Source organism: Fringilla coelebs (assembly GCF_963513975.1).
Source record: "Fringilla coelebs genome assembly, chromosome: 11".
NCBI classification, from domain to species: Eukaryota; Metazoa; Chordata; class Aves; order Passeriformes; family Fringillidae; genus Fringilla; species Fringilla coelebs.
In genome coordinates, this window is record NC_140037.1 from 5,502,520 (window position 1) to 5,529,927 (window position 27,408).

The 27,408-nt window shown below is 56.7% G+C and overlaps 1 protein-coding gene across 1 annotated transcript; it reads right to left on the reverse strand.

Annotated features, from left to right (window-relative positions):
• Positions 1 to 2,564: 2,564 nt before the first annotated feature.
• LOC311158018 (Krueppel-like factor 5) lies at positions 2,565 to 25,440 on the reverse strand (the record flags this gene model as incomplete). The annotated part of the gene is made up of 5 exons (XM_084213119.1): positions 2,565 to 2,743; positions 6,395 to 6,454; positions 9,138 to 10,041; positions 14,065 to 14,112; positions 25,297 to 25,440. The coding sequence occupies 5 exons, from the start codon at positions 25,438 to 25,440 to the stop codon at positions 2,565 to 2,567; spliced, it is 1,335 nt and encodes a 444-aa protein (XP_084069245.1).
• Between the last annotated feature and the right edge of the window lie 1,968 nt (positions 25,441 to 27,408).

Sequence of the window (27,408 nt, forward strand, 5' to 3'; positions counted from 1 at the left end):
CAAAAGCTGAGGATTTGCTGTGGTTTTCATTTTTAAAAACAAAAAATCGTTGCATAGAGAAGCATTTGCATGTGAGTTTGCATACAGAGCAGTGCGTGGGTGCCAAAAACTTCTGCCCCTCATCAGATAGAAAAAATAATATATATATATTTATATATTTACACACACAGAGTCCAGGGGAGGACAAATAGAGGCTGTAGGGAAAAATATTCCCAAGATTAGCAGGAAAATTATGTCCAATTCCCCTCGGATTTTAAGCTGCCTGTTGGTGGGTTTGGCTTTGTACTGGGTTTTAGCAAACTGGTTTTGGGCTCCATCAGCATCACAGGGTGGGGAAGGAGGGGAATTAGGGATGGGAAGAGGAGGTTTCCTTCTCCAAAGGCAGAGGGGGTACACAGACCCCTCTGAGAGGGCCACGGGTGGGGCTGATGGTGACACATGTGGGGACCTGTGCCTTGAGGTCTGGCTCCTGCCCTGGGGAGGTCCAACCACAAGAGATGCCCCAAAAAACCATCTTGGAGCGTGGAGGTTGGTACTGAGTGCTGGAAAACTGTTGCCCCTGTTGGGAAAGCCATCCAGCAATTCCATGGCCTTTCCCCCCTGCATTCCCACCCTCCCTGCTGGCACAGGAGGCTCCTGGCTGAGGAGCCACAGGGAAGCGTCGCCACAGAGCTGGAGCAGCATCCGTCCCAAAGCCAACACACACCACGGACCCCGAATCCTTCCTGCCCTCCTCTGCTGTCAAACAGACCCATGGGATTGGTTTTGTTTATCCAAGGAAAAGGCCAAGCAGGAACCCAGCAGTGGCTCTGGCAGCAGCAGAGAGGAGTGGCCTCCAAATTCCAACTGACCATGCCATGGCCCAGCCTGGTCCCTCATCTCACACATCAATCAGGAGTCACCCGAATTTATCCATGGAGAAACAAGAGAGGAGGAGGGTGGGGAACAATCAATGTTCTCCTGGACACAGCAGACCCATTATTTGGTCCTCATTTATTTACAACACTCACAGCTGGTCTTGGAACTGGCTCTTGTTGTGCCCAAATTTAACCCCTGGAAGGCTTTGGAGAACAGGGATGTGCATCCCACGGGATGGGGGAAGGAACTTAGGGAGCCAGAGGAGGTGAACCTGTGAGGTAGTCATGTGATTCCACTCTGAACAGCAGGATTTATTGGAATTTGTTTCCAAGATGCTTTTTTCCCTGGGTTTTTTTTCTTCCCCATCTGCTGGAATGGCAACAGCACAGGCCTGGTGGGACCAGCAGCCACCGAGTCCTTGTGGGATTCTGGAGAAGGGCAACACTGGTGGATTCTGGGACACCAGACCTTCAGCAGTGGCTCTTCTGCTGTCCCCCAGGTGGCTTCAAACCCACGCTGGTCCTCCCAGAGACACCTGGAGTTTAAATTCCTCTTGGAAGCAGAAATGCTAAGGACACAACCATAAAAACCTGGCCAGGCAGGGCAGGTGCTCACAGTCCCAAGCTGGCTGCCAGGAATGGGCTCAGTGGGACACAGGTGACACTTCTGTCACCTGGTTTTGTGCTGCCCCTTGTTTGAAAGGTGAGTTTGTCACAGGTCTGTTCTTCTGTGCCCCCACAGAGACTGGGATTGTCACCGCCAACAGTCCTGGGCACGGCTCCTGTTCTGGCACGGCACTGGTGTCACAGCCATGGTGACATGGTCACACCATGGGGAACAGCATCACACCCATGGTCACACCATGGGGAAGAGTGGCACATCCATGGTCACACCATGGGGGACAGCGTCACATCCATGGTCACACCATGGGGGACAGTGCCACATCCATGGTCACACCATGGGGGACAGTGTCACATCCGTGGTCACACCATGGGGGACAGTGTCACGTCCATGGTCACACGCTGGCACTGGTGCCACATCCATGGTCATACCACAGAGGACAGTGCCACATCCATGGTCACACCATGGGGGACAGTGCCACATCCATGGTCACACCATGGGGGACAGGTGCCATATCCATGGTCACACCATGGGAAAAGTGTCACATCCACAGCTATGCCATGGGACAGGTGCCACATCCGTGACCACACCACGGCACCAGTGCCACACCCATGGTCACACCATGGGACATGGTGCCACATCTATGGTCACACAGTGTCCCATCCATGGCTATGCCATGGGACTGTCCTAGAGAGTCCAAGTGAGAGCTGTCACAGCCAAGCTGTCACATCCTCCTGGGCCTCACCGAAGGGGCAAAACCCATCCCAAAGGGCCTTGAGACACGAAGTCACTCCTGAGTGATGAATAAATAGCAGGATTGCCAGAAGAAAGCCCTTGGGCATCCAGGCTCCAGCACCCCAGTGCCACCAGGAGCCTCATCAGGAGCTCAGTCTGCAGTCAGGGCTGGTTTGAGGTGAGCTGGGGGGTTCCAGTCTGGTAAAACCAGACAGCGTCGGGGCCGGGCTGGCAGGGCTCTCCTGCCGCCTCGGCGACGGTGGCGCGGGGCTGTTCCTATGTACAGGTCCTTCCCTGGGAGAAGGGAAGAGCTCGAGCTGCTCTCGGAGAAGCGGGAAGGGAGGCAGCTCCTAATTCTGGTGCCTCTTCATGTGCAGGGCCAGGTGGTCGGAGCGGGAGAAGCAGCGGCCGCACGCCAGGCACTTGAAGGGCTTGGCCCCCGTGTGCTTGCGGTAGTGCCGCGTCAGCTCGTCCGAGCGGGCGAAGCGCCAGTCGCAGCCTTCCCACGTGCACTTGTAGGGCTTCTCACCTGCCCGGGGACAGCACAGGTCACACGTGTGCCCAGACCCCAAAAGCCCCCCTGGCCTCTGGAGATCCCCCCGTCAGCGGCACTGCCAGGGCTCCCCAGCGTGCACAGCCCGGGGCCGCTGAGGGAGCGCGGGCTGAGCTGCACCACACGGGTCTTGTCCCTCTTCACCCCCTGCCCAGCCTCCCAAAAACACCCCCGAGCCTCTGGGAGACACCCAATTTCCTTGGCACTGCCGGGGCTGCACACAGCCCAGCGCCACCGAGGCACTGAGCTGCACCAACCAGGTCCTGCCCTTCTTCACCCCCTCCCACTTTGCCTTCTGGTGCTCTTCAAATTCCCGCTGGATTTTGGAGCATTTCTGGCAAAAAACAACTTGTGAATTAGGTTGGTTTTTTTTAAATAAAAAGCCAGAAATTCCTAAGGAAGCTGTGAGTGGTGGGAGGCACCAGGAGGAAGACAGGGCTCTAAATCTAAATCTCAATCCAAAAAAATCTAAACTTTTTTGAAACCGCCATCCAATGTTGGTGGCTGCCCAATCCCTGGAAGTGCTCAAGGCCAGGTCGGATGAGGTTTGGAGCAACCTGGTCTAGTGGAAGACGTCCCCTAAAGGATCAGACAGCCTTCAAAGACCTCTCCCAAAGCCAAACCATTCCAGGATTCCATGACCTAATGCTCCACACCTCCAAGTTCCCCTGCCAGCAGCTCTGTACACAACCTATTGTGTTTCCCTCAGTGCATTCAGGTGATGTCATCCCCGTGCCCTCTCCCCCTCCCTCCCAAACACACCCATTCCCAACCGAAATCCATTCAAGCACGCACCTTCCCAGCCAGCTGGGAACTGGGCTGGAAAAGCCGGCGGCCTCTTCCAGCCGGGCCACGGGGCTGAGCCCTGGCTGCAGCCCTGTCCCCACGCAGGGCGTGGTGCTCTCAAATATTAGTGCTGCTCTTAACAGCCTGAACAGGCAGGCAGAGTTCAGGGAATGTGCTGACATTCCCGACCTCAAATATTTACCCTTCCCGGGGCCAACTGCCGGGCGCAGCGGCGCGGCGGGAGCGCACGTCCGCACGCAGCACGCGTGCATGGGCATGTGTGCCCTGCCCTGCCGTGCTTCCAGGGATTCCTTCCTCCCCAGGCTTCCAGGGAGACCTTCCCATGCTTCCAGGGAGCCCTTCCTCCCACAGGCTGCTCCATGGAACCAGGGAATCCTGGAACAGCTCAGCTTGGAAAGGATCGTAAAGCCCTTTGTGTTCCACCCTGCCCAGAGCAGGTTCCAGGGATTTCTTCAGCAGCTTCTAGGGATTCCTTCCTCTCCATGCTCCCAGGGAGCCCATCCTCCCACAGGCTGCTCCACAGAGCCAGGGAATCCTGGAATGCCTTGTCTCGGAAAGGACCTCAAAGCCCATCTTCCCCAGCCCAGGTTCCACTAGACCACGTTCCATCTTTCACTAGATCCAAGTCCTATCCAACCTGGCCTTGAACAATTCCAGGGAATGCCACGTTTGGCCAGGGAAGTGAAATCAGCCACAGCAAGGTCTCCAGTGCCTTGCCTGCAGTGGATAAAACACAAAAACATGGATACATGGACCTGGAGGAGGCAGAGCAGCACGAGCACATCCTGCTCCTCCAAAAACCCCTGGACGCTGCTCCATGGGAAAGGGAGAGGGATTTTTATGGCTCAGGTAAACACAGCACTTGCAGAGGATTTACAAGGAGTTGGTGGGGGTTTTATGGGACTTGGGACATGCCAAGACAAAGGCAAGATTTTCCCAAAGGCAGGATTTGCCCAAAGGCAGTATTTTCCCAAAGGTAAGATTTTCCCAAAGGCAGGATTTGCCCCTTGCAGCCCAGACCTTGTCCCCTCCAGGTCACCCGGCTGGGTCAGGCCCAGTGAGGCCCTTTGCTTTCAAACAATGCCAGGTGGATGTCCAGGACAGGAACCCAAGGTTTCCCATTGTCCCGGGAGCTGGCTGCCTCTCCCTGGACAGCACGGCAGGGCGGGCTCAAACAAAGGATCCGAGGTGGCATTCCCGCCCCGGGGGTTTATGTTTAACCTCACAATGGCACCCAGGAAATGAATGGTGGCTCCAGCAGAGGAAAACAGCCGGCCATGGCAACGGAAACCACAAGGAAAGAGCTCCCAGAACAGCGACTTCTCAGGCAGGGAACGGGAGAAGGGACATTTTTAATCGTTTGGGTGGTGGAGCTGAGGCAGGACTAGCTCTTGCAGCTCTGGTGAGGACCTCAGCAAGGATCAGAGCAAAACATGAGGCTTAAAAACATTGGATGCAGAGATCCTGGGCCGAGACTGTAGGATGGTTCAGGATTGGATTCCCTGCTTTTTCTCATCCCACATCACCATCAGTGGTCCTGAGTCCTCAGCTCACACCCTCCCTCACCTCTCCACTCTTCCCTCTAGCAGCAGGGGAAGGGAAGGAGGCAAAGCCACCTGGATTTCCTGCATAATTACTGGGAAACCTGGAGAAACCACTGAGTTTTCCTGGATTTCAAACCCACCCAGGTTTTCCTGGGTACATCTTTATATGTGACAGGTAAGGAGGTGCCAGTTCATGGATCCTGTCCTGGGCACAGAGCTCCCAACAGAAGGAACAAGAGCTATTTAATTTAATTTCATTTTAAAGCCCTGATTCCAGACTGTGATAAACCCCTACCAGCACCCAGCTCTGGGACAACATCCTTCCTGGTCCTTTTTTTCCAGCCCTTCTGTGCTGTTTTCCAGCCCCTCGTGCCCAGCCCCTGAACCACCGTGGCTCAGGCACAAGATGAAATTCTTTGTTTGAAGGGCTGATAAGGGGAGGGAGGAACCAAGAGCAAGAGCCAAGAGCAAGAAGCAATTCCCAGCCACAGAACGGGCTTTGGTCGTTGTTCATAAAAACCAGAAGTGAACTCTGGGCCTGGCTTAATTGCTCTCAGTAAAGATCAGCCCTCCTATAAAAGAGATTTATGAGGGCACTGATGGTTCCTGGACTACCTGGGGATCTGATAATGTTTCAGGTATAATAAATGCCTTAATGAGGGCGCCAGGGCTTGAATGCAGAGTGTCACGGAGCTGGGCTCAGCCCAGGGGAGCTGTGCTGGGAGCTGCTCCCAGCTGGGCTCCCTGTGGCACCCTCAGCCCATCCCTTCATGGACTGGGGGCCCTTCCCTGGCTGGGTGCAGAGGCAGTGGAACTCAGGGAGACACGAGGAGTTCCTCCCTCTCCCTGGGAGCCCTGGGGTGGGGGTTTGACACAGAAGAGATGCCCTGGTGTCCTCAGAGATCCTAAAGGTGCAGCACAGGCCTTTTGCAGCCTTCCTGTAGGATCAGCAGGTAGGATTTGGGACATCTCAAGGGAAGAGCTCATAGTGACAAAAAATTAAAGAATCAAAAGAACAAATCAGGTTGGGAGGGACCTTAAAGCCCATCTTGCACCACGGTAACTTCCACTGTCCCAGGCTGCTCCCAGCCCCAGTGTCCAACCTGGCCTGGGACACTGCCAGGGATCCAGGGGCAGCCCCAGCTGCTCTGGGCACCCTGTGCCAGGACCTCACCACGCTCCCAGACAGGAATTCCTCCCCAATATCCCACCTAACCTTGCTGTTTTGGGGGGCTTTGGGACTGAGGCGGGCAGCATTTCCTGGAGCTGCTCTTACCTGTGTGAGTCCTCTGATGTGCCTTCAGGTGGGAGCTCTTGGTGTAAACCTTTGAGCAACCTGCAAGGACAGAAAAAAGCACAATTTCCCTGTGAGAAAGAGGCCCTTGCTCAAACAAACTCTGATATTTGAGGGGAGAGACAGAGCTGGGCCATGCAAATAAGCCTGGCTTGGGCTCAGCACTAACTAAGGAGTGCTTGCTCTTAGGCAGAGAGACTTTAACACCTTCTCCTGCCACCCATGGGAATTGTGCTGGGAATTAGGGGGGCAGACAAGCACAGAGGTCCAAATCCCCCTTCCAGCACAGGATGAAAAGACCTGATTCCCCCATATTTCTGGCTCTGTGCTGCCCTGTCTCTCTGGGCTCCACTCATAGCTGATGTGACTTGGCAAGGCCAGGTTTTGTAACAGTCCTGGCTCAGCAGATGTGGTACCAATGTTCCAGGAAGGAGGAAACAGCCAGGGACAGTCACAACTTGGCTTCCAGATCCCAGAGCAGAGCCAGGTTTTCACAAGACCAGCATGAACAGGTTTCATCAAGACAGTGTTTAACAGAAACACCATGACTGGGGAACAGTTCCAACAGCAGGTATCTCAAAAGGAGTCAGTTTAACTCCTCTCAAGTTTAAGTTGGATAAAGCTTAAGGAAGCCTCTGCTGCCCTTTCTGGCCCTGCTGCTTTCTGTTTTGATGAGGACATTCAAATATGAATTTGCATTTTTATGACCTGCACAAGAAGCACAGGGATATTTTTCATCCCAGTGTTTCCACCCAGCCCAGAGGAGCTTCCTGCTCAGGGTCAGCCCTTGGTCCTGTCCTGCTCAGGTGAGGCAGGAGCTGCTTTCCTCCTCTTTGGCAGGAGGGACAAGGGGCGGTGACCCCATTCAGTTTTGCTTCTGAGGCTCTGAAGCTTTGGCAGCTCCTCACATTTGGGAGAGAGATCATGGAATGAAGGAATGGCTTGCGTTGGAAGGGAGCTCCAAGCTTTTCCCATTCCATGGGCAAGGCCTTGGGCACTGCCAGGGATCCAGGGGCAGCCACAGCTGCTCTGGGCACCCTGTGCCAGGGCCTGCCCACCCTGCCAGGAACAATTCCTCATTCCCAATCTCCCATCCATCCCTGCCCTCTGGCAGTGGGAGCCATTCCCTGTGTCCTGTCCCTCCATCCTTGTCCCCAGTCCCTCTCCAGCTCTCCTGGAGCCCCTTCAGGCCCTGGAAGGTTCTGGATGGGGGCTTTACCAACACTCTCCCACGTTCATCTAGTTCCAGGTTTGAAGTCTCCAAGCCCCCCTCACTTCCTCAGAGACCAGGCTGGTGAGAATCCCCCACCATTACTCCTGACTGGAGTCACCTCCAGCTGAACCTTTCAGGGAGGGATCACATGGACCCCTGCTCCATCTCTGCATGTACAGACCCAGCTAAAAGCAGCTTTGCCTTGGTGCAAATCCTGTAGGATGAGCCCCTGACACAAGGAATGTGTCAGACACGAGGAGTGTGTCTCAGATCTAATTCCACCCTTCATGTCCTCACCATAACCAGCAGAAGATAAAATATTCAGCACAAACCATCAACCACTGGCAGCTTGTGGCTCAGAAAGTGCCTGACCACAGGATGCCAGAGAGTGGGGAGGTGTAAACACTGGAAAATCTCTCTCAACCTCTCCTGTTCTTATGCAGCTCCTGGCATCATGGCCGGAGACAGGATCTGGAGCAGGCAGAGCCTCTGGGCCGGCCTCAGCCACTCCCACGCCAGGGAAAGGGTCAGGAAATCTCCCTGAGGCAGTTAGGAAGTGACTCTCCCCATTCACACACCCCCACGGGAAAGCTGTTTGCTAATCCACAGCTGCTCAGCCCTGGGGATCAGCCCAGGAAGCGGGAGGTGTGTCCTGGCCCGGGAGTGGCTCTCACTGCCATCTCTCACTGGGATTTGCTTCCCTGCTGTGTGCCATGGAATCCCAGACTGGTTTGGGTTGGAATGAAAGCTCATCCAAGTTCCACCCCCTGCCAAGGGCAGGGACACCTCCCACTAGCCCAGGGTGCTCCAAGACCTGTCCAGCCTGGCCTTGGACACTTCCAGGGATCCAGGGGCAGCCATAGCTGCTCTGGGCTGATCCCCAGCTTGAGGGTTTGGAGCAAACTGGGACAGGAGGATGTCCCTGTGCATGGCAGGAGGTGGGATGACGTGGCCTTTAACCATCCCTTCCAACCCAAAGCACTCCATGAATGCCCTTGCACAGCTCCTGCTGCAGCACGTGGAGCCATGGAAGCATGGCACAGGGATGTTCAGTTCATTGCCTCTTTGGAAGAGCAGAACTCTCAGAGAGAGTCCAGCAGGGCTCCTGGTGGGAATTCCTTGCTGGTTTTCCACCCACTGTGAGAGAGAGGGAAAGGAAGGGAGAATGGGAATGGCAGAGTGGCTTCAGTGGCTGCTCAGGATTGGGAAGGACCAGAGCAAAGCAACAGCTCAGGAGCAGATTCCCAGGAGCAGATTCCCAAGTGCAGATTCCCAGGAGCAGATTCCCAGGAGCATCCCTGGCTTAGGAGCTGTGCTGAGTCGCATTTGCCAGAGAGGGAAGGGGACAAAACAGGAACCACACTGTGCTGATGGGATCAACCTCTTCTACTCCCTCCCACTTCCCCAGGGCTCCATCCACACTTCACCCCAAAAGGATCTCAGCTTATCCTCCCTGGAGGCTCCTACCCAACCTAGGGGTGCCAAGAGATCCCCAAAGGCCCCTGAGCACACCTGGGTAGTCACAGTGGTGGATCCTCCTCTTCTCCAGCTCGGGGTTGTTGCGCCGGTTGTACTTGGGGGGCTGCATCACAACGTGGCCCTGGGAGAGGCCCCCGACGCCGTTGGGCCCTGGGGGCATCTGGGACGACTGCACCAGCTTCAGTCCAAACGTGGCTTCGTAGGAGGGCGGGGGAGAGATGGTGTTGATGAGCTCGGGCTGGTTCTCGGGGCTGCCGGGCTGCGAGTTGGGGGGCGAGGGGGGCAGAGTCACCCCCGGGGCGGGGTAGAACTGCCCGGAGATGTTGCCAAAGCTCCCCTGTCCCTGGGCCACGTGTGGGTACTGCTTGAGGGGCCCCGCTGGCTGCACGGGTCTGTGCGCCACGCTGGCCACGGAGCCCGTGGACATGGTGACCCCGCTGAGGCAGCTGATGGCCGTGGTGCTGCCGGAGGAGGACGCCAGGGTGGGAATGTCGGCGCCGGCAGCGCCCAGGGGCAGCTGGAAGAGCTGGGATTGCTGCGGGTGGGCGGAGAGCGGGATCTCTGCGGGCATCTCCTGCTTGATGAAGATGTTGTTGACCGCCACCGACTGGGGCATGCTGAACACGCTGGTGAAGTCGGGCAGGGTCTGCGTGGGGCCCGAGGAGGACGAGCAGGGCTGGGAGAAGCCGGCGCCGGGCTCGGATTTGATCTGGGGGAAGGGGGCCACGGGCTTGGGGGGCCGGTAGAGCCCCGTGCGCAGGTGGGTGGTGTCGGGCAGGATGACGTTGATGTTGACGCTGTAGGGCGCCGAGCTGGGCTTCTCCGTGGAGAAGAACTCGTCCACCACCGAGGCGCTCTCCCGGCGGTACTTCTTGTCCGGGAGCATGGGCACGGGCGGCACCTCGCTGGACAGGTACTTGTCCATCTCCGAGCGTGCCTGCGGCAAAAACACGGACACGGGGCTGGGGAAGCTGACCCTGACAGCCAGCGGGGGATGCCAACGTCCCGCAGGGGTTTGAGCCAGCAGGAAATGGAGGGAGCGGTGGTGACGGCCCAGGAACCCGAGCCGAGGTGATTTAGCTCCGGGTCTGACTCAGCCGGCCTCCCCAGGGCTGAATCAGCGTCCTCTGCCCCACTTCCCCCCTCCCTATCTCCCTGATAACACCGGGCAGCCAGGAGAGGATGGAGGTAGGACAGAAATCAAACCTGATAAAGGGAAGCAAGCTTTGGGTACAAAGCTTTGGCCACGCAAGCAGCAGGAGTGAGCACTAGGAATGGGATGGATCCAGCCAGGATCACACCTCAGGCCCGTTGGATCTGCAGCCCACCCTGGACATGCTGGCTCTGGTCTCCTTTAAACTCAGCAGCCTGAGGAGTGTTTTATTTTTGGACAGTCTCTTTAATGAACTGAGGAATTCTAGGACAATATCTTTAATTAATTTGGTATAATTGAGGCATAGAAATCTAAGTGGTGTTGCCACTAATTCAGTATGTTCTGAGCCTGAAATGGGAACAGTTCCTGCCTTCCTGCCTCACCTGGGCAGTGACTCAGCCCTGGCCTAACCTTTGGGTTAGTTCTGGTTTTACAGAGCTGTTTTTACAAGACTGGCTCCTCCAAGCTGCCAGAACCTCTGGGCTCCTTTTCCTCCTGGTTCCTGCCTGCTGGGGCGTCCCACTGGATCCAGGCCCAACAATCCGGCACCCTGATGGAGCAATCCTTCAGGAAATCCATCCTCTGGCACTGGGTGACTCAGGTTCTGCTCGCTGTGGCTGCAGATCCCAGCACTAAAGCTCTTTTGAGAGCTCCAGCCCTTCACTGCGTGGTTCCCCAAGTGTCAAAGCCCTCATTCCCATGGAGAGCAGCTGGAAAAGGACCAGGTTTCCCTGGCAGAGCCCGGAGCGCACTCCAGGAGCAGGAGCTGAGCTCAGCCCACGCCCTGAGCCGAGGGTTCCAGCCCTGAACTGTGTCACCACAGTGCCATGGGCCAAAGTCAGCCCTGCTGCCACCTCAGGGCTCTTAACAAAGCTGGGTGGGAGCCAAGAGATTTCCTCGCCCTTTCCAGGGAAAGGATCACGGAGCTTGCAGCTCATTCAGAGCCTTTGCACCTCTGGGAGCCGTGCTGGCAACACATGGCTGAGCTGGCTGTCACCCAGGCACGGGGACAGCCACAAATCCACCCTGGGCCACTCAGGAAGGAGCTCAGGGAGGCCGGGCTGGGCAGGGCCGGGGCTGCTGTGTGTACACAGCCTGCTGGGAACCCTGCAGAACCAGGGAATTGTCACGGGGGGAAGAGACCTCTAAGGGCATCAACCATGGCACAGCTGTCCTTGTCAAACGTGGAGGGGCTGCAAGTTCCTGTCCTGCTTAAAGGAAGCTCAAAAGCCCCTCTGGAGAAGGAACCCTGGCTCAGGTAGAGCCTAAAGCTGCTTGTGGACACATGGGATATCCAAGTTGGAAGGGATCCACAAGGATCATCCAGTCCAGCCCCTGATCCTGCACAGGGCACCCCAACAACCTCATCCTGACTGACCAAACATTCCTGGAGGTGCATTCCCTGGGGAGCCTGCTCAGTGTCCAGCACCCTCTGGATAAGGAACCTTTCCCCATTCTCCACCCTGGCACAGCTCTAGCCATTCCCTGGTGCCTGCCCTCCCTCTTTACCCTGAAAAAAGGGAAGGGAAGGGAAGGGAAGGGAAGGGAAGGGAAGGGAAGGGAAGGGAAGGGAAGGGAAGGGAAGGGAAGGGAAGGGAAGGGAAGGGAAGGGAAGGGAAGGGAAGGGAAGGGAAGGGAAGGGAAGGGAAGGGAAGGGAAGGGAAGGGAAGGGAAGGGAAGGGAAGGGAAGGGAAGGGAAGGGAAGGGAAGGGAAGGGAAGGGAAGGGAAGGGAAGGGAAGGGAAGGGAAGGGAAGGGAAGGGAAGGGAAGGGAAGGGAAGGGAAGGGAAGGGAAGGGAAGGGACTGGGAGAGCTGCAGCTCCACTCCATCCCCATGGAGAGCTCCAACCCCTCCCTGCTCCCTGCAGGGCGGTTCCTCCCTCGGGAAAACCTCGGCACAGCCTTGGAGCCCAGCCCTGGGCACTCCTGGCACCCGGGCTGGCACGGGCCAGGTTCCCTTGGGAATCAGCTCGCCCCGGGCAGCTCGGGATGCCACACATTCCTGAGCCATGAACGGCCCCACTTGGCAGGAGCAGGGGCAGGGCAGTGCTGGTTGCCATTTCCTTCACACTTCCCTTATCTCTGGCATTTATTTCACTTTCTCACCTCTAGTTCCCAAGGGAAGGTCCTTCTGCCCAGGGGACCAGGCAGGAGAGAAATGGGGAAAGGTGTGGAGTTCAAAGGGCCTTTCCAAACTTAAGGATTCCATGGAGGACGCAAATTTCTATGGAGGGTGATGCCTCATGTTTCAGCTTTTCTGTTTTTCAGGTTCTGTGCTGCTTTAGTGTGTGGGTCTGGGCTTCACATTATGGGATGGTGAGCTCTCTGCACAGAGCAGGGAGACAAAACAATTCCTGCTCTAGCTGGGCACCAAGGACAAATGATCCAAATCTCAGGCCAAGAGCACAAACCCCGTGGGCTGGAGAGAGAACAAGCAGGGTGGGACTGCAGGGGCTGGGGCTGGAATGGGACAATGAACTCCAAGATGCAAATGGAGCAGAACTGATAAAAGTGAGAGACCCCGTGAGCAGTCAGGGATTTTGTGACCATTTTGGTTCATCTTGGGTGCAGCCCTGGCTGGGCTCTTGTGCTGCCCAAGGTGCATCCATTGAGGTCTCCTAATAAATCCCTGCTTTGTTCTTTAGCTCTGTCCAGCCTCTGTTCTAGGACAGCCTCCACAAGGCATCAAGGGCCCAAATTTCCATGGAGTGTTGTTGTTTGGCATCACCCAACCTCCTGTCCTCCAGAACCACCCCTCCCTGCAGAGCACTGTCTTTTCCTGGTTCTTTCCATTTAAAAAACCACAGTCATTCCCCTCCAGGCTCCTGGAGAAAGGTGTGGTAAGGGACAGCAGTGGCTGTCAGCAGGCAGGGGGACACCATCCCTGCCCCACTGCTCTGTGTGTGTGCAGGACCTGAACAGCAACAATCCCACTCCATGGAACGCCCCACCGTGCCACAGCTCTGCAGGAACCCCAAGCACCAGCGCCCCTCCCACAGGGACAGATGGGAACCTTTTGTTTGTGGCTCAGAATCACCTGGAAAACTCTGCCCGGCCGGGTGCTGGCACCTCCCACCCCAAAGCACTTCCCAGGCAGTGGGAAAGCACTTCAGGGCAGAGGCTGAGGGAGCTGGGCAGGGGCTGAGCCTGGAGAGGGAGCTGGGCAGGGGCTGAGCCTGGAGAGGGAGCTGGGCAGGGGCTCAGCCTGGAGCAGAGGAGACTCAGGGGGCCCTTGTGGCTCTGCACAGCTCCTGCCAGGAGGGGACAGCTGGGGGATCGGGCTGTGCTCCAGGGAACAGGGACAGGAGCAGAGGGAATGACCCCAGGCTGGGCCAGGGGAGGTCAGGGTGGATAGTGCAAAAATCTTCCCCATAAAGGGTTTTCCAGCTCTGGCTGGGGTCCCCATTGCTAGAGGGATTTAACAGCCATGTGGATGTGACACTTGGGGACATGGGTCAGCAGTGGCCTTGGCAGTGCTGGGGAATGGTTGGACCTGATGGTCTGAGAGGGCTTCTCCAAATTAAACAATTCCGTGATCCTACAAAGTCCTCAGCTCAGACCAGCACAACTGAGGTGACCAAGTGCCACTCAAGCACTCAGGTACTGCTGGCTGTCACTCCTGTCACAGCCCGTGGAGACACACAGGCCATGGAGGTGACAGTGACACACACAGGGCACGGGCAGAGAGGCAGGGACAAGGGAATGGGGAGTGGGGAATGTCCCAGCTTGGTCTCTTGGGGACTCCTGTGTTTCCTCTTCCCAACAGGAGCAGGAGGATGCAGGGGAAGGAAAGAGGGAAGGTGCTCACCTCCAGGATGAGCGGTGGCATCCGCTGGTCCATCCTCATGGGGTGCAGCTGTGGGAGGCAGGGCTGGGTTAGTGGGGTGTCCTCCTTGCCTTGGCCACCCCAAAGACCCCCCAGATTCCCCTGGCCAAGAAGGGCAGCACCCCCAGAGTCTCCCACAGCCTCCCAGGGTCTTCAGGTGTCCCCCATGCCAATGGTGTCTCCTCCCACCCCACACCATGGAAGCAGCTGGTGGTTGCCCACCACGGGTTGATGGTTGCCCACCACGGGTTGATGGTTGCCCACCCTGGTTGGAGCCTGTCCAAGGAGGAACAGGGAAGCCTCTTTGGAAAGAAGAGACAAATGGGAAGTACCAATCTCTCCTGAGGAGGCACAGCACCTTAAATCCCTTTATCATCCCCACACAGATGACAGTGAGCTCACAAATGTCCTGCATCTCTCCTTTCTCCTGCCTCTGCCTCTCCCAGATTCCCACAGAGGGCTGAGGGCTCTTCCCAGATCCCTCAGACCCAGATCCTTTCTCCAAGGCCAGTCTGCCAAACAGGCCACAGTCCTCCAGCACCAAGAAGAGGGGAAGAGATCTGGGATTCCTCCAAATCCCAAACCAGTATTTGGTTGTGGGCTCCTTCTCATCCCACATGGTTCTCCTGCTCACTGCTGGGAGAGTTTCAGATCTGAGCTGGAGAGCCCACATCCTCTGCCTGTCCCCCTCCCAGGGGACAGCAGTGACCTGGGATGCTCAGTATGTCCCCCGTTCCAGGAAAGAGGCATTTCCTGGCTCCTTTTGGGCAGGATTGAATTTATCCCACACACAGGGTGCTCGGCTCATCCCACCAGTGCATGAGATGTGGGCTCATGGGGAAAGGCCTCAGAGCCTTGCAGATGAAGAGCCAGCAGGTTTTCAGTGGGGTCACGGGCCGTTTCCCTCGCAGTCATGGCCAGGCCATCCCTGCCATCCCTGGGGACCAGGATGAGGGCAGGAGACACCAGACAACCCTGACTGCATGGCCACAGCTCCAGCAGCCACCACAGAGTCAGGGATCAGCAGTTCAGGGAAAGCAAAAACACCAACAAGCCTTCTGGGAGGCCAGAGGGACTGGGATCCTTCACAGAGTCCCACAGTGGTTTGAGCTGGAAGGGATCTCAGAGCTCATCCCTTTCCACTGTCCCAGGCTGCTCCAAGCCCTGTCCAGCCTGGCCTTGGACACTTCCAGGGATTCAGGGCCTGCCCACCCTCCCAGCCAGGAATTCCTTCCTAAAATCCCACCTAAACCCACCCTCTTTGGTTTGCAGCCTTCTTTACATTCCCAGGAAGGGAAAGACAACAAGAAACTCTTCTCACAACCAAAGCACTGAATTCTGGGGGGATTTTCCCCCCAAAGTCACCCAAGTTTGACCCTGGAGAAGCATCTCCTCAACTTGGCAGAGAAAGAAAACCAAATTAAAAATGAGAAGGCACAAAGCAGCACTTTGTCCACTCCAGAAAGGTCACAGGACACCAGTGTGTGTCTCTGGACCTGCAGTGTTACACTCAGCACACCTGAACCTGGTGACCAAAATTCCCTGGAGGATGGGATAACCTCAGGAGCAGCCTCTGGGAGAGCTGGAGTGTGTGAATCCCCCAGCCCCAGTAAAACCAGTGGCTCAGTGAAGACAGCAATGCCATCCCACCTCTCCAGAGGGGATTTTCCAGGAGCAGGATTTTCCAGTGGTTCACAGGGGTGGACATGAGCCCCTCCAGCCCTGGCAGTTCCCATAAATCCTGCAGGAGCCTGGGATTTATCCCTGGATCAGATGTTCCAGCCTGGGGGAGCTGTTATCAGCACAGAGATCGATTCAAGCAGAGTCCAACACAAACATTTCTTGGCAGGCCCCAGATAAACCCGGATTAACCAGGAGCATGGAGAGCTGGGCTGGGGCTGGGGTGGGACTGGCTGTCCCCTGATTAAACACCTCCTAATCTGCAGGTGATAAATGACAAACGGCCCCAGGAGGAACATCAGGTGTCGTCACCTCCCGGGCAGCGCCAGGGGACCAGGAGGGAAATCGGTGTTTGCTACACAGGCCCCAGCTCTGAGGGTGGCACAGGGGGGCTGGGGGGATGTGGGGGTCAGGACACCAGTCCTCTGCCCACTCCTGCCTGGCCAGAGCTCCCAGCCCATCTCCCAGGTGGGAGATTCCCTCTCAGCTGGATCCAGGCTCCTGCTCACACCCAGCCCCCAGCATGGGGGGCTGCAAAGAACTTTGGGGACAGAGGGCAAGAAAAATGTCACCTGTATCCATGCTGGGCAGGCAAGAGCAGCCAGCCCTGAGGCTCAGCATCAGAGGGATGTGGAACTGCTGAACTAAATCCAGAGGAGGCCACAGAGCTGCTCCAGGGCTGGAGCCAGGCTGGGAGGAGAGAAGCTGGAGAGGAGAAGCTCCAGGGAGAGCTCAGAGCCCTGCCAGAGCCTGAAGGGGCTCCAGGAGAGCTGCAGAGGGACTGGGGACAAGGATGGAGGGACAGGACACAGGGAATGGCTCCCAGTGCCAGAGGGCAGGGATGGATGGGATAATGGGAATGAGGAATTGTTCCCTGGCAGGGTGGGCAGGCCCTGGCACAGGGTGCCCAGAGCAGCTGGGGCTGCCCCTGGATCCCTGGCAGTGCCCAAGGCCAGGCTGGACACGGGCTGGGAGCAGCCTGGGGTAAGGAAAGGTGTCAGGCTGGGTGAGCTCTAATGTCCCCGCAGCACAAAGCAGTCCCTGACTGGATGATTCTCTGACCTGGGGGTTCAAGGAATGGGGGAGCAGCAGGAGGTGGCTGCAGCAGGAAGGGGGGGCCTGTCCCAGGATGAGGGACCCGGGGCACAGGTGTGGCACAACGGCCGCGCCACAACCCAGCCCGGGCTCCTTCTCCTCGGTGCACCTGCACGAAACTCCAGCCTCCAAGGGAATCAGCAAACAATGGGCAGGATAATCATCAATCAACCCCCCTGGCACGGCCCTGGCAGTGCCCCTTTGCAGGCTCACTTTATAAATAGCCTGTATTTATATCCAGATTTGGTTCAATATCAGCATTTATTGTCTCCTGGTTAAATATTGACCTGGGTAAATATTTGATCCTCTGATCATTTGGGTTTGATACCGACCTGGATCGACGTTATTTTCTGTTTGTTCCTCACGTCTCCTGGAACTCTCTGTAAAACGGGATTAGCAAAGAAAGCCCCGGGACTCTTCCTTTCAAGTGCCCAACTGCTGTAAACAACAAAGCCTGTCCCAGATGGAATCCGTGGGAATGTGCTGGGCCCAGGGAGGCCCTGGATGGGCTCTTAGCAGCTCCAGGGTGAGGTTGCCCTCGAGGCATTCGTGGATTATTTGGGTTGAAAAACACCTCCAAGGTGACCAAGCCCAAGGTTGACATCATCCACCCCAGACATTTCCCCTTTTCCTGCCCCAGTTCCCTGCCAGACAAAGGATGTCAGACCCCATCCTGCCCAAAGCTGGGTGTTCGGAGCACTCCAGGATGAGGTGCTGCTCCCACATCATTCATGGAATTTCATTCATTCTTCAGGTTTGTGCCCATGGCTGGCCCAGGAGATGGGGAGGGTTATCCCAGTGCTCTTTCCTGCCCTTGTGTTGGAACTCCCTGAGCAGATGATGAGTTCCCAGGAACCAGGGAAGCTGGGAATCTCCATCCAAGCAGCCCCACTCCCAGACCTGCTGGCTGTGTTTGCAGTTCCTTCCCTCCAGCAGCTGATAAAGGCTCCCTCAAAGGCAATCCAGCTCAGGAATTTATCACCGGGATCATGCCACAATCCCAAAGGCCAAGGGAGCTAGGGAAAACAGCCTCATCCAACGCCAAGGTCAAGGGGCTGCAAGAGGAGCAGCTGGGAACAGCCAGGCTCCAGCAGCAAGCAGAAACCTTTCCAAAAACAAAGCCATAAATGGAGTGAAAAATAACAAAACCTTGGAGACACGGAGCGGGAAGGGAATGACACAGGAGCATCTCCAGATGTGAGGGTGGAGGGGGTCCCATGGTGACTTTGGGGTTGATCCACATTTTTGGATAGATCCCACTTCTGCAGAACCACCAAGAGCCACCTCAGCCCTGGATGGAGCTGGAGGGAGGTGGGAATCAGGGAAGGCCTCTCATCTCTCCCACTGCTCCACCCGGTGTGAGGACAACTCTCAAAGCATGGGAAGGGAGGGCATGAGGGTTTAAGGGAGCTGGACCTCCACAGCTTTCAGGATATTCCCATTCCATGATTTCTGAGCTGCTCCTGCTTAGCAAAGGCTGAGGTGAAGCCCCTGAAGGCAATGGAGGTTTTCCTTCAAAGCTCCTCAAGGTCGATCTGGGCTGATTCCTGGCAGGACCTGCTACAGCCCCTTGGAGGGGTTTTTGGGAAAAATTATTTCAAAATCATTTCAACTCCTGGAAGATCAAGAGGCTTGGAGCTGCTCCAGTCTCAGCCAAAACACTCGAGGAACACTGGGTTGCACAGGCACAAATCAGCTCTGGATTTGGAATTAGCCAGGAGCAGAGGCCCCCTGCAGCTCCACTGCTCCTTCTGGACTCTGCTCCAGCCCAGCTCCCTGCCTCTCCCTCACTCCTGGATGCCACAGCTCCCAGGATTACCTGGACAAATTTATACACCTGTCCCTGCCCACAGGACACTGGGGCTGTCTTTGACTTTCCAGTTCCCCCAGTTCCATGTCCCTGCCCCAGGTCCTGAAGATGTTGTGAGAGAGGTTTGGAGCTCCCAGGGATCATCCCCAGCTGGGGGGATTCACTCTGCCTCCCCCACCCCTGTGGCAGCTCACTCTCCTGTCCAAGGCAGTTCCCAGGGGCTGACAATGGAATGAGTCACTGGCTGCTTGCTGGGGCTTGTGGAGCCCTCCTGGCATCCAGATCCCATCAAAGAGGCCACAAATCCTGTTCTTCCCGGGAAACCACAGGACAGACCCCGGGCAAGGTCAGGTTTCACGTGCAGACAGCAAATCCCCCCATCCTTGCAGCCCCAACTTCCTCCCAGAGCAGTTGGGAAAACAAAACAAAGCCCAAGGCAGCCTTGGGTTGGGCCAACCCTTCTTCCAAGCCTGAACATCCCCAGGCCAAGGAGCTCTGCCAAACCAGGGACTGAGGGGGACACTGGAGCACATCCACTCCTGCCACGTGCCCTGTGCTGAGCCTTTCATGGAATCCTGGAACGGTTTTGGTTGGAAGGGACCTCAACCATCGCCTCATTCCACCCCCTGCCACTAACAGAGACCTCTGAGCTTTCTGGTGTGGTGCTGCGAGCAGAAATCTGGATTTCAGTTTCCACTCAGATTTCAAACCCTCCCTTTCCATGCTTTCCCTGCGTATAAAGGAATCCCCAGTTGCTGTTTATTGAGGGAAGCTGATTATGGCACAGGTCAATAACAGCTCCCAGGGGAAGGCTCTGAGCCCTGGAGAAGCTCCAGGGGGAGCATTTGGGAGCCTGGGCATTGCCAGCCCGGGGAAACACAAGGACTGGGACACTCCTGGCACCCCCAAGGGGATGGCAAACCCCAAATTAATGGAGTTGAGCTCCTCCCACACCACAGAACCACAAAAACCCCAAATATTGGAAGCTGCCCAGAACTAAACATTAAGAAATGTTTTGGATGAGGAGTTGGGGAGATGCCCTGATTTTCCCAACAAATTTGGGGCTTTTCCACAGCTTAGAGAACATCAAACCTGCCCATTGTGAGAAACTGCAATATAACCAGCCTTTCCTGGGTTTAGCTCCCTGAAATATCCCTGAAGAGCAGAAAAATTATGATTTTGTAGAGACAACATTAAAATATTTGGAGTAAATAAATACACAACAAAAAAAACCCCATGGTTGGATGGGCTGGAGAGCATCCACATCCTCTGGCCTCTCCACGATGGGTTCAGATCCATGAGATAAATCACCTCAGGTGTGAGGGATCTGATAAGGGATGGATAATACCCTGCTTTTTGGGATAAACCTGTGTTTTCAGAGCAGCTACACTGTGATGAATTCCTTGCCGTTCCCTTCTCCTGCTTGCACTGAAAATCCTACAAAGAGCGAGGTCCTGAAATGCATTTTAATACTCACAAATCCTGCGCTGGGTGGGAACTCGAAGGTTCCTCCCCATCACGCTGAGAAAACAATAATTTTCCAAGAATTCTCGCAGCATTTCTGAACTCAATGAAAGATTCTTTGTTTGAGTTTCAAGCCGAGCTTGAACGGGGCTGAAGCTCTTTGATGTGGTAAACAGCCCACGGGGGTTTTTTTGGAGGGTTTTCATGCTAGCTCAAGTTCTGAGAACATCTGAATTGCAAACACGAGTTCTCCAATCCCCGGAGCCCGGCCGGACCCTGTGACTGCGGGAATTCGCCAATGGAGCACGAGCAAAGCAAACACTGTAATCGAGCTCACAAGACGCTCGTAAGTGCGATTATTTGCAGTGGATGGGTTGGATAAAAGAACTCACTGGAGCAGGGAAGGAGAACAAAACAGCGCCGGGAGGTGACCGAACAGGTTTGAGAGGGGGGAAACTCCCGGGCGGTGATGCACGGGCCAGAAATGCATTCCCCAAAGCCCGGGGAGCGAGTTCAGGTGACGGGCTTTGCCTCCCACACAGCGCTCAGGAGGAGCTGGAGGGAAATCCGGAGCTCCCCGTTCGTTCCCTCCTTTGCAGCTTTCCAAAAAGGAAAAAACACCAACCCAGCAGGCGCCTTTCCAGCTAATCCAAGCGGATGGCAGGTCGCAGGGAGGAGGACGAGCACGGCACACCTGGAATCTTCGTCCCCTTCCCTCGCTCCCTCCTTCCCGAGCAGAACAATCAGCCTTTGTCCCAGCGGGACAGAGCCGCAGCTCCGCGGCTCAAAGTTCGGCTGAGCTGCTCCATGGAGCTGCTCCCTCCATCCTGCTCCTCCTTCCATCCTGCTGCTCCTTCCATCCAGCTGCTCCTTCCATCCTGCTGCCCCCTCCATCCAGCTCCTCCTTCCATCCTGCTGCCCCTTCTATCCAGCTCCTCCTTCCATCCTGCTGCTCCTTCCATCCTGCTGCTCCTTCCATCCTGCTGCCCCCTCCATCCAGCTCCTCCTTCCATCCTGCTGCCCCTTCTATCCAACTCCTCCTTCCATCCTGCTCCCTCCATCCTGCTGCTCCTTCCATCCTGCTCCCCACTCCCTCCTGCCCCTGCCCAGGGAGCTCAGAGGGGTTTTGAGCCTCCAGAAAAATCCAGTAATGAACACTGGGGATGAAGGCCCCACACGTGCCAGGTTTTGGCTCACTGGTTCTACCCAGAGCTTCCTGCAGGCTCTGGAGCTGCTCTGCTGTGGGAACAACCCCTGGCACATCCCTGGGCTGGGGATTCTCCTGAGGTTCTTCCAGCAAAATTAGAGGGATAAATGGATCCTTTGTGGGAATCTGTCCCAGCTCCCCGTGGCCCTGCAGACACCTGCCAGGCACAAAGCCCATCAGACTTGCAAATCCACGGGCTGGTCCCCAAAACATTGGGATCAGCTGATCCCAAAGCAAAACAGAGGGAAGGATCCCTCCCTCTGGAGATCCCTCATGCAAGGCTCCACCAGCTCCCAATCCCATCCTCGTGCCAGAGGGATCAGGTGTTTCCATTTCTCCTTGGCAAGATTTAACTTCCCATCTCTCCCATCCCATTCCTGCACTCCCTGGAGCCAGCACCCTTTGGAAATGGATTTTGCATGGAATTTCTGAACTCTTCTCCAAAGCCAGGAGGATCCCCAAGGGAGGGAATTCTCCCCAAGCATCTCATTCCAGATCCACAGCAAAATTCCAAAGCAGCCATCTCCCCTTTCCCTGCAGAAAAGCCAAATTTATTCCCTGCCTGCAGCTCCTGAGATTCCAAGGAAATGAATCATCCCCTGGGAGCCGTGCTGAGCACTCCAACATCTCTCCTAAAAAGTAAAGGAGCTTTATTTATGAAGGCAGGACTCTCCTGGCACTGACCAGGACCCATCACCCTGGCTCCAAGGCACTGGAGCACCAAGAATCAAGGAAAGCCATCCCTGCTCCAAGGGACAGCCACCCTCAAGCCACCACAGCCACAATCATTACAAGGATGTGCCAAAGGAGGTGCAGGACGTGGCACAGGGACAGGGCAGGACAGAAACAGCTCCTGAAAGCTGGAATATTCCTAAAAAGGCTGGATCCAGCTCTCCTGTGATCCAGGAGCAAAATCCCTGCCAAGATGAAGTCAGAGGAGCACCACAGCACTTGCACCCTGTTCCACAACTCTTCCAGGCTGCTGGAAGGTCTGGCAGTGAGTGCCATTCCCAGCACTGAGGAGGTGAAGTGCCCAGAAAAGCTCTGGAACAGCACTTTCCTCATCCCATCTCATGTGTCCAAGCACCCCCCAGATGCTGGAGATGTTTTATTCCTCCAGAGCCCCCCCCAGCCCAGAGAGAGCCAAGGACAGGGTGGGGAAGTGCCTGTGGGGCAGGAACTGGGATCAGGGACACAAAGGGAGCCCTTTGCTGCTGTTCCTCAGCCTGCAGCCAAGGAAAATCCCTTTCCACACTCATCAGCATCTTTCTTGTTTCCCACCACAGCCTCAGCCCCACCAGGAGCTCACCAGCCCCACCACAACTGCCCTGGGCCTGGCACAGGCAGGAAGGGGTTAAACCGAGGGACAGGGACAGGGATTTGTCCTTCTGTCTCTTCCCTCTCTCATCAGCTCTGGAGCCTCCAACACCAGAATTCCCAGCTGGAGACACGGCCACAGGGATTGCCTTCCCAAACCCTCAAGGACAGTGGGTGGCAGAGCCACCTCCTACAGCCACAGGGGAGGGGAGCCTGGAGGAGCCAATTCCTGCCCTGTCCCTCCAGGCCCCGGCTGGTTCCAGGAGGCTTCTGCAGCCCCAGGGGCCCAGGAATGCTGTGGCAGCCAGGTGGGAGCAAGGCTAAATCCCCCAGGCCCCTCACTCATCCAGGGAACCCGACAGCCACACCAAGGGATCAGCTCCTCCTCTCCCGAAATGTTCCCTGGACATTACTTTTCTTTTACTACTACTACTACTACTACTACTACTACTACTACTACTACTACTATTATTATTATTATTATTATTATTATTATTATTATTATTATTATTATTATTCTTTTCTCCAGCATCAGATGCTGGAGATTTAAGGAAGAAAATGCTTTTTCTGACTGATCTGACTCAAATCAGGAATTAAAAGTTCTTTTCTCTCACAAGCCCTTTTCCCTCCTCTTTTCTCTTGTTTTCTTTTTTTTTTTTTGTTTGTTTGTTTTTTTGGGTTTTTTGGTTGGAAAAGACAAGGAAAGGGAAAATTTGATTGGAAATTCCACCAAGGATCTGTTTCCACCTGAGCCAAATCCAATAAAATTTTTGACAGCAAAGAGCTCCCACCTGAAAAGCAATTTGAGGTGGATATATGGCAGTGGGACTTTGAAATCACAGGGATGATTTGCTCCTGCCTCTTCCCAGGCTGGGGCAGCCAGAGCAGCGGGAACTGCCCCGAGCTGGAGCCTGACAGGTCACAGCCTTTGGCACCTGCCTTGTCAAGCTGATAAAAACCCTCTGGAGCAAAGGCTCCCCAGCCCTGCAGCTTCCAGCTCCTCCAGCCTCCAGGCAGGGCTCTGACAGCGCCACAGCCTCTGAACCTATGGGGGGAAAGGGGCCAGCCCATGGAAACTCCTGCCCGGGGGCTGTGGGCTCCAGCCCAGGGGCTGTGGGGTGTCCCAGCACAGCCCTGCTCCCTGTGTGGCTTTGGGGATCCATGGGATCCATGGGACCTGCTCAGCTCCACAGCTGCTGTGCCAGGATCCCACTGCCCAGAAGGGACACAGGAGGGTCAGTGGCAAAGGGTGACACCTCCAAGGCCACCCCTCAGCTGCCACCACTCCAGAGCAAAGTGGGACCAAACTGGGAGGAGAAACTGCCTTTCCCCTGGGAGGGCAGCAGGGATGGGGTGGGGTGAAGGTGTCCCCAGCCATGGGTGTCCCCATGAGGGGGACAGGAGTTGGCTCAGGGCCAGCCATGGCCACACTGCCTCATCCCACCTGGACAGAAAAAGGCAAGAAGCCAAGCTCAGCCTCCCCCAGCCCGTTTTGGGGGGGTTTGGAGGGAGCTGACAGCTTTTCCCCCCAGGACAGGCCCTGGGGACAATCCCCAGCTTTCCAAGAGCCACCACCCAGCTCTGATCCCGGTGATCCCCAAACCCCACAGGGAGGGAGGAATGGCTGCCCTGTTTGACCCCACAGCCATGAGCACCACTGGCAGCCCCTTGGATCCCAGAGCTCCGGGAAATCCAGGGATGGAGCCACAGCCCTCACTTCCCTCTGCGGGACACAGCCCCAAAATGGCCCTGGGCACTCCGGTGACGTGGGGACCAGAGCAGGGGCACCGGGGCCGTGGCCCCGAGCCTGGCTGGTGCCACCCTCACTGGGGTGGCCTCCCAGGGGTCTCTGGAGGAGCAGCAGCAGCAGGGCGGGGGTCCCGGCGTGGCCCTGGTGCCGGGCCTGGAGCGCTCCCGCCCCGATCAAAATGGCGCTGGGGCCGTGGGGCTGGGGTTAATCATTACCCCGGGCACCCCGCGCCCCACGGAGCGGGAAAAGGGGAAACCTCGGCTCCAGGGTGGGGCCCGGCCTGCCTCACCCTCCTTGCAGCAGGAAGAGTGGCCGGAGGCCCTGGGCGGCCCACGGAGCCTGGTCCCCCACATGGGGTGGGCAGCAAGGCCCAGGACAGGGTGGGCCCGCAGGAACATCCCAAAGCCTTATCCCGGCCTTTATCTGGGGGGAATGCTGCCAGGGAATCTCAAGGAGCATTCCTTCCCCACGGCGGTGGTGGAAAAGTACAGAGAAACAAATAAAATAAAAAATGAGGCGCCGTGTCCCGTCCAGCAGACGCAGGCACAGCAATCCCGATCCCCAAACCTTTCCCGCTGGGAGAGCCCCTGGGCAGCCCGGGCCTGCCGAGCCCAGGGGACGGGGCCGAACCCTGGAGCGGGAGCAAAGCCCACACGGACGCCGGGGAGTTTTGAAGGCAGACAGGAGGCAAAAAACCCCAAACCAAAATTCCCAAACGAAACCCAACACGCCCAGGAGAAAAGGCAGCGGAGGGGGAAGCGGGAGCCCACAGAGCCACGGAGGTGTCGCAGCAAGGACGGGAGGAACGAAGCAGAACCGAGCCCGAACCCAGAGGCTGAGGGGAGGCTCCGGCAGCTGAGCGGGCGGGAGCGGCCCCTGCCCAAGGCGTACCTGCGCCAGCTCGGGAGCGGTCTCCAGGGGCCGCGAGGGGGCTTTGATGTCCTCGAAGACCGGGGTGTCCTCGCTGGGCTCCCCGGACATGCTGACGGGTTTGAGCGGTGCCAACACCGCGGCGTCCACCAGCCCGCTGCTCATCCCCCCGCGCCCCGCACGGGGATAGGGAAACAGGCCCGGCACACGGGGAAAAGGGGAAAAAAGGGGGAGAAACAAGGGAGGGGAAGGAAGAAAACCCCTGAGGCGAGCCGGAGCGAGCGGCGCTGGTGGGAGGCCGGTGGCGGTCGGGAAGGCTGTACCTGGCCGCGGGAAGGCTCTACCTGGCCGCGGGAGGAGGAAGCGGCACCGGGAAGCGGCGCGGTGATGCGGAGCCAATCAGGCTCCCGGCGCCGGCCCCGCCGGGACACCCGCTCATAAAAGGGCGAGAGGAGCCGGGCAGGGAGCCCGGCGAGCTGCAGCACCCCAAACACAGCCCGGGAGCTCTGGCACCGGTGTGCTCCGACAGGCAGCTCAGGAAGATCCCACACCCCGGGATTCAATCCCAATCCCAACCCTGAGCAGGTGGCCGGGAGCTCTGTCACCAGCCGTGACCCCACAACGTGCCTGGGAAGCCCCAGCACCCCAGGACTCAAATATCGACCCCAAGCTCTGTCAGCAGTCATGCTCCAACAGGGAGCTCAGGATGATCCCACACCCCAGGATTCAATCCCAATCCCAGCCCCGAGCAGGTAGCCAGGAGCTCTGTCACCAGCCGTGCTCCACACGGAGCTCGGGACGATCCCAAGCCCAAACTCTGGCACCAGCTGTGATCCCACACGGAGCTCAGGACGATCCCACACCCCAGGATCTGAACCCCAATCCCAACCCCAAACTCTGTCACCAGCCCTCCTCCCACACAAAGCCCAGGAAGTTCCAACACTCCAGGATTCGATCCCCAATCCCAACCCCAAACTGTCACCAGCCATGCTCCAACAGAGTGCTCAGGAAACCCCAGGATTTAACCCCAATCCCAACCCCAAGTGGGTGGCCAGGAGCTCTATCACCAGCCATGCCCCCACACGGAGCTCAGGACAATCCCACACCCCAGGATTTGATCCCCAACCCCGAACTCTGTCACCAGCTGTGCTTCCACAGAGAGCCCAGGAAGTTCCAGCACTCCAGGATTCAATCCCAATCCCAATCCCTGAGCCCTCCCAGGAGCCTCATCAGCCACCGGGCCCAGCCAGCTCCAGCACCACCAGCATGGAGGGGTCAGTCCCCAACCCTGAGGCCTGAACACCCCCCAGCTGGGCCATTGTCCCAGGGGAACAAGGGGGACATCCCAGGTTTTTACAGACATGGGTACTTTTCAATAAGAAAATGCCATTTTCCCATGAATGGGTCAATTTTGCATCAAAACTAATTTTGAGAGGAAATTCCTGTTTGCTCACACTTCTCATTCCCAGGGAGAAAAAGTGAAGGATCAAAAATAAAAGGGAAGGATCATAAATAAAAAGGACAAACCCTAAAGGAAAAGAAAAGCAATAGTTGAAAAAGCACAGACAGGTAGGACGGCACAGGGTTCTATGGAGACACCAGGCAACTGTGTTTGGGTTGGGTTTCACTTCTGGAAAGGATGGAGTGTAAAGATCCAGAGATAAAGGGAATAAAAATTACCTTTCTGGAAAAAAAAAAAAAAGAAGCCATTCTGCTCCAGATTAATCCAGCCCTGATGGTCCCCAGCCCCTCCCCAAGGAAGAGCCTGGATCTTCCCCCTCTCTGTGTTCATCCATCCCACATCAGCCCCAGGTTCCCCACTTCCCTGTGTGTCCCAGGCAGGATCCCACACAGGCAGGGATGCTGCTGTCACCACCTTGGGGACATCTCAGCAGCTCCAGGGGACCACAGGAGCAGGGGAAGGCAGTGGGGGGTGGGGCCGAGGTTGCTCTACCCCCCTGGCCAAAGGGAGGGCAGCTGCAGTGCTGCCAGGGCAGGGCAATGCCTGTTCCATGGCATTTCTGCCACTCCAGGGCCTTCACATGGGACCTGTGACCACTCAGAGCAGCAGCCACAGCAGAGGTTTGGTGTCACAGCTGCCACCCCACACCAGGGACCAAAACCATCAGCTGG